The sequence below is a fragment of the Anas acuta genome, chromosome 3 (genome assembly GCF_963932015.1).
Source record: "Anas acuta chromosome 3, bAnaAcu1.1, whole genome shotgun sequence".
Lineage (NCBI taxonomy): Eukaryota > Metazoa > Chordata > Aves > Anseriformes > Anatidae > Anas > Anas acuta.
The window spans coordinates 18,974,797-18,991,427 of NC_088981.1; the positions used below are offsets into that span (position 1 = coordinate 18,974,797).

Sequence of the window (16,631 nt, forward strand, 5' to 3'; positions counted from 1 at the left end):
CATGTTTTCCATATGGAGCAATCTCAACAGGGTAAACAATTAACAAGCTATTAATGATGTTTCTGGCTCTGAAGAGTTGGTTTCTTTTAAAGATTCTGAGTAGCAGCAAGAAAATACTTCTAGTTAACATACATGAGAAGGAAGTTCTTACATATTTATGGATTACTAAGCTGTGGAACTCCCCAACACAGGACGTTGTGAAGGCCAGAGGAATAAATGCACTTAAAAAAAAAATTCAATTCATTGAAGATGAATTCGTCAGTAATTATTAAACACGGTAAGAGGGATATAGCTTTAACCTGGGGAAGCCCCTAAATCACTAATGGCCAGGTGCGCTGGAGGGACTAAACACCCTATGCTACATTCATTTATCTTTCTTCCTTAAGTGCCAATTACAAACCTGCCACGGAAGTGTTTTGTAGGAAGCCGTCCTCATTTCGCCTTGCCTGCCTGATAGGGAATGCTGCCACCGAAGCATCTGTGTGAAAAGGCTCAGACCAAGACGCTGAGTCCTGACGCAGGTGATCTGGAAAAGTAAAGCTACGAAGCACTGCATTCAGTTCAGGGATCTGCTCAAACATTAGGCTTCTCATTACCACTAACTAGTGCTGGGCTTCTTCAGTGAGAGCTGCTGTCCCACCAGCGTTCACTCTCCTGAGGCCAGGTCCTGCTGGTGCAGCAGGGAGCGCTCAGTGAAGGCACAAAGCACAAGCAACAAAACATTAACGCTGAAAAAAAAGTCAACTGAAAAATGGCTGGGAAGAACCAAGCAAATTTCACTGTTTTTAGATGATCTTACACTGACAAAAATCTATTTACTTTTAAATATTTATATAAACACTGCTATTTTTGAGCTGTACAGTAGTGTTTTGTTTCACAAGCATCTCCTCTTGTTGGCCCCACAGCCCAAGCAAGCAGCTGTCCCTTCCTCAAAGCACAGTCCTTGCAAGCCTGGGGGACACATCTTATTTCACGAGATGTGTACCACCCGGGTGTGAAGCATTCTTTTCCATAAAGACAAGCAGCAAAATCTAACCTCTGCCAGTGAGGTACAAGAGCTGCTACATGAGGTATCAGCTATGCTCACGCTCCTGCTTTTTGAGCGTGCAGCTCACAAATGGTTAGCAAGACTGACGACAGCTAATTCAGTCATCATCTCATCCCAGGAGGGAGCTGGGAAGTCAGCTGTGGTGAACGCAGTATGGTCTGTAGCTGCTGCATCTCCCCCCACAGATGTCTGCGCTATATCCAGGTGAGAGACTGCCTGTCAGCATTTACCTGAGGGTCACTTTTGGGCTACAGCGACAGCAAGTGTTGGATGAAAAATAATGTATTGGCTTAAAATAACCTTCTCTATTAGAAGCAGAGACACTTGCTCATTCCTTTCCAACCTATGGTTTTCTATTTGCATTTGTCTGTTTACAAGAAAGAAGTAATTAAAAAAAGCTCTTGAAATCATGCAAATATTTAATATTTGCAATTGAGGCAAGTGATTTAAATAAACGGAACAAGTGTCCTTCAATATACTTCTTATAAAGGACTGCATTAGCAATAAGTAGAATAAATTCTCACAGGTGTGTCTCTTCACCTGAAACACTAGGTTAGTAGTTTAGGGAAAAGCTATTTCCAATAGGGCTGAGCATTTGGAGTCCCTATACACCTCTATAGTAGGAGAAGGTTTGTGGGATCAAACCTCATCTTACCTCAGCTGAGCAAGGATCAGAGATGCCAATGCAGGCTGAGCTCCACCATCCTTTGTGCAGCCCATAGAGGACAGGAAGAGGAGCTCTGCAGCCCTGAGCCGACTTGGGGAGTAGCAACAGAATTCAGCCATCATCTCTCCCATCCTTGATCCAGGTATTGTTAGGCATGAAATGCTCTGACCATAACTTTAAAGAAGGATTTGATGCCAGCAACCTCAATACCACCATTGTTAAAGGTCTAAGGGAAAAAAGCTGTCAAATTGCAAAACTAAACACAGATTAAGTACATGAAAGGGAAAATACACGCAACGAATTCCCAAGTCACACTTACTCATCCACTCCAACTTCGTTCTTAGAAAATAAGTCGGGGAGTGTAGGCTGAGCTCGCCAGACTGCAGCATGGGAACCCTGGAGAAGACTGGCCGTTTCCAGCTCTCTCTCTCTATTTATTTTTTTGAAACTGACACATTTTTTGGCAAGATTTTCAATCCAAACCACTCAAAACGGATGAGACTGTTCTTTTGTAACCTACCCACGGTCAGGTCATGCTTTGAGGCGAAGAAGTATGGAACCAACAGAAACTCAAAATGTCTCCTGCTGCAGGACCCCTCTGTCCGGTCTGTGGGCCAACAGTACTGTTGCTTTAAGCCTCACGCATTCGTTCCTGCTCTGACTAACGAAATTGGATACAATATGCATTTTCCTGTCACTCCCTAAAAGGTTAGGAAATGCTGCCCAAGCGGTTTAGGACTGATAAAGCTACAACGGGTTCAAAGTCGGGAGGTTCAGATTTTCCCCTACAGAAGTGGATCACATTTCAATCGCAACCCATTGGCATGCTGAGGTTCGGCTGCGAGCTGGGGTGGAAGGGAATCTCCGAAGATATGCTCCAGCCCAATTCACACAGGATATTAGCAGATCTACTCAAGATAAAATCTAGCAGGAAAAAATACACTGAAGTGAGATGAAAGGAAAAGTTTAAAATTACCATTCTTTGACAATGAAAGGGAAAAAGTGAGTCATGTTGGCCTCTATCTACCACACCAGCCACGTTATGAGTTAATTGGAAATGACTGTTTATTAGGTGGCCACTCATTTGGCTCATTAATGGGCACTGACTTAATTTGGAAAGGATTTTCAGTGCCATTTCGTAATTAATATTTTTCTAAGACACCCGTGATGTATCTTTGCATAGAAGGTGCTTGCTTAATTTTCCTTTTAAACACAGCTATTTACATTCTTTTATGAAGTAACTTTGCTGTCCCGACTGCGGGAGCAGCAGGATGCGCTTCAGCCAAGAGCAGCTGAATAACAAGACACAGGAACAGATTATTTCCCCTCCTGATTTTCTACCTCTCAAATCCAAGTGGAGCAATGGGACTTGACAGCTCTGAGTTCAAACTTAATTCATCATTAGGAAATTATTCAAAAAGCTATAACGAGATAACTAATTTAATACACTTCGCTTCAAGGTTTATTCCTTGGCTTGTTTCCCAGATATAAAGCATCTCTGTGCAATTATCATGCAGATGCTGCTGAAAAGACTTTAAATGGTTGCTGCTAATTTAACAAGAGATATGTTGGCATTGGCAGAAGGAAACAGAGGAAAACCGAAGTTGACTGAAAACTCAACTAATCCCTAAGAGGAACATGGTCGAGATATTACAGCTCAATAACTCTTAACCATGTGTTAGTTGCTGGAAGTCTCCACCAGGATTCTCATCCCATCGTTACGTCCCCATTGCATGGCACCAAAACACTCACAGTGGGCTTTTACATGAATTTAGGAAGCTCTCTGGAACATGGCCTTAGATTAAGCTCCTGCTTTTACAGAAAGGTAGATGTGTGGGTCCCTTTAGTGATCCCTAAATCGAGAGTGCTCATGAGGGTAGGCCTTTGTACCAACTTAAAGCTACTTATGGCTTGGTCACGTGCATTTAGAACAAGAAAAAAATGGTATTTTGTTGCCAAACAGGAGGGAAATTATAGAAAAGCTTCAGTGTGAGATGCCCACAAACGTGCAGAGTGATTCTGACTATCGTAAAGAGAAAACGCACTGCAGTCTTTCCAAATTGCAGCCTGCGTTTCCACAGCAGGTTTTAGGACACACCTGACTGATATGGGAGCTGGGAAGTGCTGTCCCATGGCCTTCAACAATACTTGGCTTGACCTGTCCCACCTGCTGCTGCAGCTGATCTTTGCAGAAAGGCAGATAACTGCAGTTCACACAATGCCACCACATAGCAGCTGTATCCTCAGAAGACAGGAAGACTCATCCAGGAAGGAGAAACGCAGTAGGAAGCTGGGAGACAAAACCAGGACACCAGCTTGTTTATCTGTCCAAGGTGTAGGATGATACGAAGACAGGGCACCAAGCAACCAGGTGGGGAATTAAGGGGATGCAAAACCCCAGGCAGAGGAGGATGAAGCATGCATGGAAGGTGTGGGGGTTCTGGAAAAGAAGAGCGATCCTGGGTGCAGGAGACTGAAATGAGGAGTGAACAGATAAGGACAGGCAGCCAGGGGTTCAGAGTGGGAACAACAGTGTGGGAACCCCAGCACTACTTGCTAAAGCTTTTTCCAAAAACAAACAAAAAAATAAAACAACACTAAATACAGTTTCTATGACTTCTAAATAACTGTAAGTGAATGCTACCACGCATACGCTGCAAGGTAGTTCATCGTGTGATTTGCTCTGATGAAATAAAGCCTGGGGAAAGGGATGTGCACAAAGTTGGGCAAAAGCCTCTGGTCAACGCTGAGGGACAGAAAAAGAGAGCATGGAGGACAGGTCCAGCTGCTGAAATACTTGCAGGACACACGGGCTTGTTCTTAGCTCTGCCACAGATTTCATTTTTGGACTAAGGCAAACCACTTAAGAATCTGTTAATCCAGTTACGAAGTGGAGGAGGTTTGTTTCCCTTTTCTGTTCCGATTGTAAACGTCAGGCAAGGACTGTTTCTCCATTATGTATTTATACAGCGTCTGGCAGAACAGATTTCTAATCCTAACTGGAATCCCTGAAAACTGCCAGAATAAAACAGTTATAACAAATAGGAAGGAGAACCCAAAGTGACCAGACATGGAAACAGCAGCCTAAGAGAGCTGGTATGTGCAATTTAATACAGAGAACACCCTAACAAAGCGAGGGCTGCCAATACCAAAAGGAAGACTGCTTGGTATGCTCATAAACCACAAGACAGTGATGGGGGAAGAATCAAGAAAGGCTGTAAGCTAAAGCCCTCACGGATCACTGCTAGGAGAACGCAGCTACAGAGTAAAGACCACACTGATCATTTTGGCTAAGTTCAAAGAACCAGAAAATAAAATGACTACAGCAATGAAGACACAGGAAACTAAGATGGTGACAGGAGACATCTAACTTGTATGGGGTTCCTTTTCTACCCTACACAAGGTTAGCCTCTAGGAAATAAAACTTCCTGTGCAGTTCATGAGGAGATGCTTCATTTAATTTTTAAAATTCTTTTTTTTTTTTTTTAAGCTGCATTTAGTTGAAATTGCTCTGCTGTTCAACCCACAGGAAAGACTCATTCACTGACCTCCCAGTGCTTTGGGTCACTTTTCTAACACTGCTTCAACTCTTAAGAATCCCTCCAAGGACTGCAGACAATAGCAAAGGCTTTGTTTAAAAGATCCAATATTGCTTTTTTCAAGGACTAATCTAAAAGCTTAATTCTCATGGAATTTGAACAGTTTAGCACCCAAACTCTCTGCCTTCACAACAGCCTGTGTTTGAGCCCTCTATAATGTGCCCTGCTGCGTATGCTCAGGTCTCCCTGTCCCAGGACTGTGCGTTCTCAGCTTCCTCTCATACAGAACTGTAGCTGACATCCTAGCAATTATTTTTTTTTTTTTTTTAAATCATAGAAGCCACTTATCTGGGTCAGAATGTTCTCATGTGAGAAAAAGCCCACTGCCAAATAACTGCTCATTTCAGAAACTATGTAGTAAAATAAAAGCCAGTGTTTCAGCTTTATGAAGGATTGCTTTCCCTATGGACATGTTACAATGCAGACCAGTCATGTCAAATATAGTTCAATTCAAAGCTCACTATAAGTTTTACAAGTTATTAAAGTAATTCACAAATTATTCTAAGAAAAATAAATTATATCTTCTATAAAATAATCCACGGGACACTATAGTAAAGAACATACATTCCTTACTTTCAAGACAACTTTAAAAAGTGCAATAGATGCACACAGTGTTGTCAAGGCAGTTCCCCTTGTTCGTAGGTATGGTTCAGTCAGATCCACAAAGATGGGTCTGGGATGTTTAAAGAGATTAAATAAGTCTGGAGTTTTGCAGGAACTGGATGAGCACTTGATAGACAAATTTGTACTGGGCTATGGTCTGGATCATAAACATTCTCTGCTCCCGCAGGTGTCTCAGCATCACAGGGACGTCCACTTTCTGTAAAGTAAAGGAGAAAAGGCATAAGGATGTAGGCTTATCAGGTCAAACAATCATTGCCTCAAAGTTCAGTTGTCTGACACAGAACTCTTATACAATGAAATGAATTTTAACCAACTGTAGTGAAATATTGCCTTTTCCCCCCCCAACAACTTTTTAACATAGGATCCCAGAATGGTTTGGGTTGGAAGGGATCTTAAAGAGCATCCAGTTCCAAGCCCCTGCCATGTGCAGGGACACCTCCCACCAGACCAGGCTGCCCAAAGCTGCATCCAGCCTGGCCTTATTATCTTATCTAAATCTTCCCTCTTTTAGTTTAAAGCCCCTTGTCCTATCACTCCACCCCCTGACAGAGTCCCTCCCCAGCTTTCCTGTAGCCCCCTTTAGGTACTGGAAGGCCCCTGTAAGGTCTCCCCAGAGCCTTCTCTTCTCCAGGCTGAACAACCCCAACTCCCTCAGCCTGTCTTCATAGCAGATGTGCTCCAGCTCCTTGATCAGCCTCACGGCCCTCCTCTGGACTCGTTCTGATATATCCATGTCCCACTTCTGCTGGGGGCCCCAGCGCTGAACACAGAACTACAGGTAGGGACTCATAATAAATGATCTCTTCTCTTTGAAAGTTTCTGGTTCCATATGCCTGTTTTCAACTAAACAGAATAAACCCAGTATATTGTATTATCTCAGGCTAAAGGCTAGATATATCAGGAAGGTCTAAGTCAAAAACTGAACATTTAAGATTATACAGTTAAGTCCAGGCTCCATCACTCAGTGCACGTGGCTCTGATCCCTGGTGAGACTCATTCACAGAGGGAGGATCTGAGAGATTTTTCAAATGGCAAGCAGGCATTAGGATCTCTAGAACAAAAGGTTCCTCAGACAAAATTAAAGCGCAGGCAAACAACTGACCCTTCCACTAAGAGAAGGAAACCGACTGTCACCAAAAGATCCAGAAACCCCAACACCTGACCTCCCCCAGCCATGAAGCTCAGCCTGCCAGGCTCAAATTCAAAGAACGTGTATGCAGCTTGACTCAAGATGGGGGATTTTCTGTTTTCTACTGCAGCACTAGATGCAAGTGCTGGGATACATGCTCCTGTTGAGGGAAGTCCTTAAGTGGTGCAAGACAGAAACTGAGGAATAGTTACTCTATTAGGCTACACAATGCGCAATTTGCATTGCCAGCTTGCAAAGAGACACACAAAGGAGCTTGGCAAGCCTTCTGGCTGCAATGAAGAGTGTTTCAAGTACAATGCCTGGGCAAAAGGACAGAGAAATGTATCAGGATTTCTGCTAGCCACTGGAGGAAAAACTGAGCATGGACTCTGCTTGCATGCACAGTAGAAATTTTCTGGAAAGTTTAAAATAAAAATCACGCTGCATATCCATTTCTGTCCACTTGTATAAAGCTCAGAATCTCCATTCTTTGTAAACAAGCCCAAACTCATGCACTGTCACTTTCTGAAAGCGAGGTTAAATATTCTGCCACATCCCCAAACAATCTGTTACAGAAGAACAGCTCTAGAGAGTCAACAAGCATAAAGATTTGTAAGCTGGGATGAGTAATGTCGTATTATTTTCAGCGGGTACAAAGGCAAACATAAGCTCTTTTCACTTGCAAACTTAGAGAAAGCCTCCCTGTGGAATCAGAAGCTTACGAAAGCCATTCGGTCCTTGCTGAGCAAAGTCACGCAGAACTCGATCTCAGCTGAGTAACTACAACAAAGACACAGACCAGCTTCAACCTGCACAACCACATCACCATCTCAGTGGTTCGGCGTTTGACAGTTTGCTGATTTTTACTTGGCCTGCAGCACACCGTGATCAGTGACTCCACGCGCCTCCCTGTAACCGATGAGGCTTCCTTTTCTCTTGGAAACAAAAGAAAAGCCTGTCCTGCCTATTTGACCTCACTAAGGTGTATTCACCTTAGCATCTTACTTCAGGCAAGCAGAACCTTTAAATTCACCTTCACCAGAACACGTGTCAACCAAAGACAGGTAATGCTTTGCTGAGGTGGCATTCACAAAAAAAAAAAAAAATCTCCTTATGAAGACGCACTTGGAAGTGTGATCATGAGTTCATGTCCCAGTGCCAAGTCTGAACTAGAAGTCAGTAGAACACAACAAGCTCAATTACTTTCTTCTACATGACTAGAGAAGTAAGGATGTAATGATGTGACTTACTGTATTTCTTACCGTATGGCAAGCTACTGAAAATCTATCCCTGCAATGAGATACACAGCTTCAGACTCAAACAGCAAGTGCCCACAAGTCACAGTGACTGAAATTGTACAGCAGTTGACCAAAAATGGCTTTTCAACTAAACCTGAACACTCAGAAATCAAGAGACTGGGTTTGAGCATTGCTTTAGACGTTCCAAAATGGTCTGTATGGGGATTTTCAACTTTTCTCCTTTTTTCTTCTTGACTAAAACGTTAACATTAACATTAACATAAAACATTAACATTAACGTAACATGTGTCTCCTTACTAGGACACTTCTGAACAAATCAACCAATTCATAAGACTAAAGCTTTTTAAGTAATAAGCCATTTGATTTCAGAAAAAAATAATCAAATCTACTTCAAAATAAACCAGTAAAATTGCTGTGTGAAAAGGAAGCCTCTGTCCAGAATGCAGTATCTGTCGCAAGCTGAAGCCATACTGCTTAACGAATAGTGAAATAATAAGATTTTTTTTTTTTAATTAGGTTTTAACAAACCAAAAATATTAACTTCGTACGATCTAGAGCAACAAAGCCTTTAAGGCAAATTGTCTTTAATATTACTGATGATTTCCACCATTAATCAAGACAAAAGAATGCTTTAATTAAGAGACATCAGAGAAATCCCTTATTATTGAGCGCTACCATCCGCTCCTACTGAAGCTGATGGAAATTCTTCTGAACATCAAGGCTCACCCCCATGCTCAGAAGTCGAGGTACCTCCTTTATCTTCACTTGCTATTTGGCTACTCTTGTCCAAAGAGGTGACTTCTGTAAACCGCAGACAAACTCAGGTGGCCAAAACGTGTTGCACAACTGGTAAGCATGTGTTCCTGGCACACCATTAGCATCCAGAGGTTACCGTAAAGCTGACACAGCTAAACTTGTTCACAGTTCAGGCCTGGCTCTTAAAACCATCCAGATTTCTTCTGGGGCGCAGCAGAGGTTTCATTGCTGCTGTGTGCACAACAGAAGAAGTCAGTTCCAGACCTCGGTGCCAATGGAAGTAAGTGGTCTCTAATAATCAGAACCACTGCCTCACACAGGAGCAGTTATTAAACAGCAGCTGCCGTAAGAAGGCTGCAGAGCTCCCAAAGCACATTCGTGTGGGTTCTTTCTGTCCAGGCCAGTTCCTTCTTGTCCCTTTCCCCACAGAACAGTGGGGATTGTGACACAGATCTAGAGGTCAGCTGCTACAGAAGCCCAGCTGAAGTTGCAGGAGGTTCGTTGTGGCTGAAATGAGCCCATGGTCTCTACGTGATCTTGTAACTACAGAACCGTGAGCTGCTGGAGGGTGACAGAGAGTAGAATACAAGGCATCACTTTTTTAAAAAAATGTGATGTTCTTGCATTACTTTTCTTTTTTAAACAGTGAACAGGAAAGTGCAACTTTTCAAAAAAAAAAAAAAAGCAATGAAGTACCAACTTGTCTACTTTAGGATTTGATTTTGGAACGAGCCAGGAGCTCTTCACATGGCACCCTGCACAGGAAGGCTCCAATCTATAACTGCATGGTAACACAGAAGGTCAGTGAGCATTTCGGGCCTGCACATACAGTCTTCAAGCAGCTCATCTAATGGATGATTACTGGGAAGGGCAGGTGAGTGCCAGTGTGTCACCCCTGCTGTATTCTTGCTCTACAAGAGGTTTTGGTCTCTGAGCAGTTCCTCTGGCAATAGAAATCCCCCGTTTCAATAGCTGTTTTCCATATGTTGAAACTGCATGGCATGTTGTTATTCAAGATGTAGTGTTTTTCCTGGACAGGCCTCCAATGACAAAAGACAGTTGAAAAGCAAGCACCTACACGCGGTTACTCTCCCAGTGCTCTTATTCTTAACATTGCCTCAGACGACATTACTAGTTTTATATCAGCTGTTACTCTTAAAGATCTGTTCCCAACACATACACCTTTTCCTCAAGGCAACGCCAAGTTTTGTTCCACATGAGATTAGAGACAATACGAGGGAAATGAGGGAGTCCAAAGAGTGAATTTATACAGCAGGAAGCATTAGTTAGAAGAGCATGGGTGCTGGCATTATACTTCAGACTGTCTTGTGAACACGCTGTCTTTATCTAGACTGTTAATTAAATACAGGTATGAATTAGCCATAAAAAAAGCCTTTTTTAATGTATTAAAATAATATCAACAAAAAATGTGTAACATCAACCCAACAGCAAACCAGAAGTACTTTCTACAATGGTCAATCTCTGCAGGTTAGATTGAGGCCCTTGTTTCACAAAAGTACTAGAAAGGAAGCATTCCAATACCCTTTAAGTTTAACCTCAGAAAGGCAGCTAGTCAGTCAAGGAATCAGCTAAGGGTCTGCACTGAGAAAAAGAAGATTGCTCACTTCATTGTGCTCCAAGCACCCGATCATCAGTTCTGTTAGGATAACCACGCCGGTCCTTCCCACCCCCGCGCTGCAGTGAACCACGATGGGAGGGTTGCAGTTGTTGCTGCTGTCCAGCACGCTGTTGGTATGGCGACGCACCGACTGTATCTCCTCCAAGTAAGCTGCAGGGTAAAACACAAAGTTGCAAACATCTATAGGTCTAAATGTAAAAATTGGAAAAAAAAAAAAAAAAAGAAGTCATTCTTTGTCAAAATGGCAAGAATTTACATTTTTTACAACATACTAATTTTTTTGGCCAGGGTGTACTGAACAGTCCTGAATCCAGCAAGTAACAGTTGGTTATCAATTACTACTTGGGAGTCTGCTCCTTTAAATTAAACTGCACCTTTTAAAAATTAAATTCCATTTTCACCTCTGCAAATCTCCAGGTCTCCTAAACAGATGATTCCAGACATTACTTACAGCAATTCTTGCCATTAACAGGATCAAAACACCACTGTTGCTGACTGTTTTTTCCTCCTGTTATGTCAGGACTGAGATCCTCAACCACCTCAGCTCCTACCTCTTCAATCCTACTTCTTTCTTCAAATCACAGTAACATCTGACCTGGTTAAGCCCTCTGTTTGCCGAAGCAATAAATGTTTGCTATCAGTCTCAGCTCTAACCAGGTGCAGTGAGCTGAATCCAGTACAAGCAACCTTTTGTTTGATGTCTTTTAGCATGCAAGTTAAAGAATTCTTACATAAAAACCCTTGGACTTCTTCTGGACAACCATGGTCTGGCCAGTCAGTATACTGCAAATGCCACACTGTCCTCTCCTGCCCAGAGAGAAGATGCTTGACCTTCAGACCAGTGGTCGCGTAGCAGCCGGAGTCTGTGCGGAACTTAGTTGTCACCTTGAACTTCCCGTAAGTGGCTGAGCTGTGCTTAGAGCCCAGTTTAGGCCAGTAACGATGACTCTTACTTCTTCCTCCCTCCTTAATTACATGGAAATAAAAGAAAAAATGGTAGTTAGCTGCTGTAGCTATAAATCTCTACAAACAGAGAGCATAAAACTCTTCAGATAGGCCAAGTTTTCACATTTCAAACTACTGGAAGAGCAAGGAGCATCCCATGAAGTAAAGAAAGTATCCGTTAAAATTCTCAGTAACATATTTCTTATTCCCAGTTTTTACACTTAGAAAATGTTTACATAGGTAGATCAGACATATTAGAAACACGTGAAGAACAAACTCTTGTCTCAAGGCAAAAGCCAGCTACTGCTTACAGCATCCCAGGAAATATTCTTCTCCTGGGTATGTCCTTCCTTTCACTTGAAAGAGATTCCCTACAGTAACTTCTAAGTATCTGTTGTTCATCAGCCCTGGGAACTGGACAGTGACTTGATGTAGTATGGGACTCCCCTGTGCTTGTTAAAAGCAACCAGGCATAAAGCTCGATGCAGAGTTAGTTAGCAACGTCTGTCAGATTTTAGAACATAAAGAAATCCAAGCACATAGTTCTTGGATTACAACAGAAATAGCTGTTTTGCTTGGCATAAGAATAAAAAGATGTTATTTATTTTTTACACGGACACTTCTACGGAAACAGCAGCTTCTGGTCTCTTTTCAGCTGATAAGAGCGACGGTATGCAGGACTGGCCTTGGACAGGGTGGAAGTCTGTGTCATTTTAACCAGGAGCAGTTCAGCACTCTCACATTCCAATGGAAACATCTTTGTTTTGCTTGGCCAAAGTGGAGTGAAGCAGGGGGAAGGGGCTGTTCTGGTTGCTTCACTTCAGTACTTGCCAAACTGAATATTAGAGAGTTACAAAATATAGCATTATAGCACTACAGGCATATGCTCATCAAAGAGAATGAGAGGAAAAAGGGCTGTCGACAGAAAAACAGGTTACTGGAGTGGGAACTGACGATAACAGGAGATTCACTCACATCAGAACGAACTGTGCTCCGTGATTTTACATACCTCTTCAGCTGTGACCATGGCTATAACATTCACCCCCTGTTCCCACACCATCTGCCAGAAGTCATGGCACGTGTGTGGCAGAGGTCCTTGGGTAGCAATGTAGTGCCACTCTTCTCCACCTACAGTAACCTGGAAGTAAAAAAAAATAAAAATAAAATATAGTCAGTGCCCAAGATCTCAGTTATGTTTGTGCCAGAACTGCCCTTTAAACAAAAGAGACCACGATGAAACCTTTACTACTTTGTTCTTCCACTGTTGATTAAAATTTTTGAACACGAACCATCCTTTTGGTAAGAGCAAATCCGACAAAACACCATCTTTGGTATTTCCAAGTCCTTTTTTGATGCCCATAAACAAAGCTTTGAGCAAAATGTCACCCATTCTTTTTGCTATTGCATCTAGATCATACAGATGAAAAAAAAATATTAAGGCCCTATTTGTGAGATGCCTTAAGTACAAATAAACAGCTGACTGACTGCCCTGGGCTTTGTGACAAACCCATGACAAAAAAAGAACCGAGCACCAGAGGAAGCATCTATACTCATTTAAAGGCATTGCATTAAATGCAAATTAACTCATAGTAGTGTAGAAAGCCTGAATGCAAATGGCATTTTGCACTAGGAAAACTAAAGGTCTCCAACTATTTAAGGCCTCTCTCAACAGTTTTCCAGCCAGGGAAAAAATACTTTCTTTAATAGACTCTTACTGCACCGATGACTGTTGAAGATGTGGCCAAACCCCAAAGCTGATGCAGTTATGCCCGCACACTGTACGTAACACAAAATACAGAGGCCCAGCTAGGGATTAGATCAAGACAGGCACCGTTTCAAGTTTCTATTCCTCGCTCGTCGGGTTTTTCAGTTTAGAATCTGCCATCTACTTATATAGTAAATCCAGCACACTAAATGGGTTTCAAATGCCATGTGAGATTTAAAATTATCTAAAGCTGGAGTCATGTAAGTCTGTTTCCCAATATGTAACTGGATTAGCAACCACATCCTATATCACTATTTTTCTACATGACTAATTAAATCATTTTAAAGCACAGAAATCACTCGTGTGTATTAAAAAAATATTATCACTGATTATTTTCTATACATCAGGTAAAGTTTATACAAACTTTTTTTTTTTTTTTAAAGCAAAGACTTAGGTCAAGAGCCAAACCACTCTTAGAGTTACTAGATCTCATGTTTAAATGTCCTTAACAGTAAGAAAAAAAATAACAAAACAGACAAAAAACAGACAGCTGAACTAATTATTTTGAAAAAGTTTGAACATTTTTCCTTCACAGACTAAGACCTTCTAATTCTACATGTCAGCCCAGAGCCACTTCTCACAACAGAGTTATAAATCCCAGAGAAAGAGATTTACAACTGAAGTGCTGACACGTCCATAAATATCAAGGTGCTGGCGGACAATGCTACAAGGAGAAATCAATAACTCTGACAGGTTTAAGCATATACTACATTTGAGGTACACGTCTTTGAATACATTTTCAGAAATGGAATCAAATTTGTTATTTGAACAGCTGCTCATGAAGCTGAATTGCTTGGGTTTTTACACCTACAGCTAACATAGTGTTTGTATGGTAACAAATTTCTCACTGCACTGGAAACAATTTTCAGTCCTGTACACCTAGCTCATTTTCTTATTTCATACTACGCATCAGTCTCCTTTGTGACTGACAGTTAAAAGCTGCAAGGCCAATGCAGACAAATCCCTCACGTTCTTGTACTAGGTGGAAACATAGACAGTACAGCACTAATCTGCAACTTGCTCTGCTCTTGCACTTGCCTTTTGGTCCACAGCCACGAGCATTGGTATAGAATTACTGAGGCCTTTCAGTGAGTACTGGCCTGACCCAAACAATATGATGAAGCAGTCTTAAGAACTTTTTGCTTAATCCAAAAAATTAATTATGATTTGCATCTTTGGTGTAGGCAATGATCTCCGTGTCTTAGCAGCACAGGTCAATGGTAAATAAGCAGATAAACACTGAAGAACTGTAGGGCTCACAGACTGAGCAGTGGGAGCTGGAATCTTCCAGGCATGGATCTTATCAGGATGATATAGGAGTTTTCTTTGTCTCCTGACTTCTGGTCCAAATATCCAGCCTCCTGGCACACGAAATGAAAGGCCCATAAATAGTCTGGAGGGAATGCGATGCCTGGAATGTTTGCTGCATTCTAATGCCCTGACTGCAGGATATTAAAAATTGAATATTGGGCTGCAAACACACACACGCTGTGACACCGAGGTAAATTTCGCAGATGCAATTTCACCTTCTAAGCAAAAGAACATCTGCTTGGCTTCAGTAAGCGCCACTTGGAGTGCAAGAGAAAAATACTGGCAAGGACCGCTGTCATGCGCTAAAATATTTGTGCGTGTTCCTGGGTGCTCTGTGAATGTGAACCGAGTGCGTGTCCAACACTGACACACAAGGTGAAATGCAGACTCAGAACTGGCCAGGGAAAATTCTTTTTCTGGCTAGTACTGGCTTGTGGGCATAATTTATGTTAGCAATCTCTTTTTTCGTCCTCCCACAAAGTATGAGAAACATTTTGGGCTCAGAAATCCATCATCACAGCAATGCCTGATTATGCAAAAACTCAGTATCTGCTACCTCCCAGGCTACGGCAGAGAAGTGATAGCCAGCCAGGATCCTGGTTCAGAAATTGTTTTGAATCAACACAATTTAGCACTGTAAATCACAACCAAAGAGGCCAGCAATTCTCTTTAAACTTTTAAAGGGCTTTTACCCCAGTAAAATATCAATTTAACAGGATGCTTTATTTATTATTTTTGAGTTATTTCTTTATAATTTAGATTTTGACAAGGAAATAGAGCAGACAGCCCCCCCAACAACAAGAGAATCCGTCATCTGAGGGAGAGAGAGGTGCTGTTAGTTCTCACAAGATAGAGCAAAAAACAGCAAAAAATTTTTAAGCTTCCAATAACTATCTGTAAAGAAAAACCAAGCATCTGCAGCCACTGCAAGACAGTTCGCTTAAAACTGGCCATGTTCATAAGTAAGTCATATCATGGCTTAAATTATTTCCACATTGAATTAACAGGAATAAATCTGAAGTATCTTGACAACATCTTACTTTGAAACATAGAAATCTAATGTAGTACCCTAGCAGAAACATAGGGAAGTTCTTTAATGAAGTGCTCTCTATCACTGCAAACTTATATATATATATATATATATATACACACACACACACACAAATATAAAAAATTCAACTCACAATGAAAGAGGCAGAAATCAATTACTGATCTACACAATTGTAATATCTATGTGGATATGGATTATTCATAACTGCATATGTTTCCTTTGGACATGGAGCTATGCATATGAAACTACATGTACATGCCTGATTTTTTAAAAATAATAACCTATGTGCTAGTAAACAAAAAAAATATTTCAGTCAAAGTTAGTAAAGCATTACTTCTGGGCTGTCCTCGTCTGTTGCAGGAACCCTTTCTATCTAGGAAAGAAAGGGGTTGCTGTGGCCTGCAAGGTTATTGGGACCGATCGGTCAGAACATGTACAGACTGAATACACAGTTTGCCTGCAGCTTTTTCTTTCTTGAAGACTTCCACTCCTGGAAACTCTGAATGTACTCCCCTCTGACAGTAACATCCCCTTGCTCTGTACTTTGCTGCTTTTTCTTTCAAGTACACATTCCTGACAACTATATACATTGCAGGTAGTGAGGCAGATCTAACACATTTTCATGAGTGTTAAGAAATGCAGCATCTCTTTCTACATTAGCCAACAGAGACATTCCCCAAGTTGGCAGAGATGAACATAAAGATGCCTCTCTAAAATGAATTCCAAGTCTCTAGCAAATTAATCAGCTCATGCATGTTAATTGATATGGGACTTTACAGATGCCTGTGTTGACATGAAGGTACAATGACGCACCCTGTTTTGACCAAGTTAGATTTTT

General features: G+C 41.6%; 1 protein-coding gene across 1 annotated transcript in view; it reads right to left on the minus strand.

Moving 5' to 3' along the window:
- Nucleotides 1-2,148: 2,148 nt before the first annotated feature.
- The window catches only part of PTPN14 (protein tyrosine phosphatase non-receptor type 14), a 110,222-nt gene continuing 95,739 nt past the window's right edge, over nucleotides 2,149-16,631 (minus strand). The window contains exons 16-19 of the mRNA XM_068675972.1: nucleotides 12,676-12,804; nucleotides 11,453-11,687; nucleotides 10,708-10,871; nucleotides 2,149-6,134 (exon numbers count right to left, since the gene is read on the minus strand). Of these exons, the coding sequence (XP_068532073.1) occupies nucleotides 6,006-6,134; nucleotides 10,708-10,871; nucleotides 11,453-11,687; nucleotides 12,676-12,804 (657 nt within the window). The 3' untranslated portion in view covers nucleotides 2,149-6,005. The remainder of the gene's footprint in view (nucleotides 6,135-10,707; nucleotides 10,872-11,452; nucleotides 11,688-12,675; nucleotides 12,805-16,631) is intronic.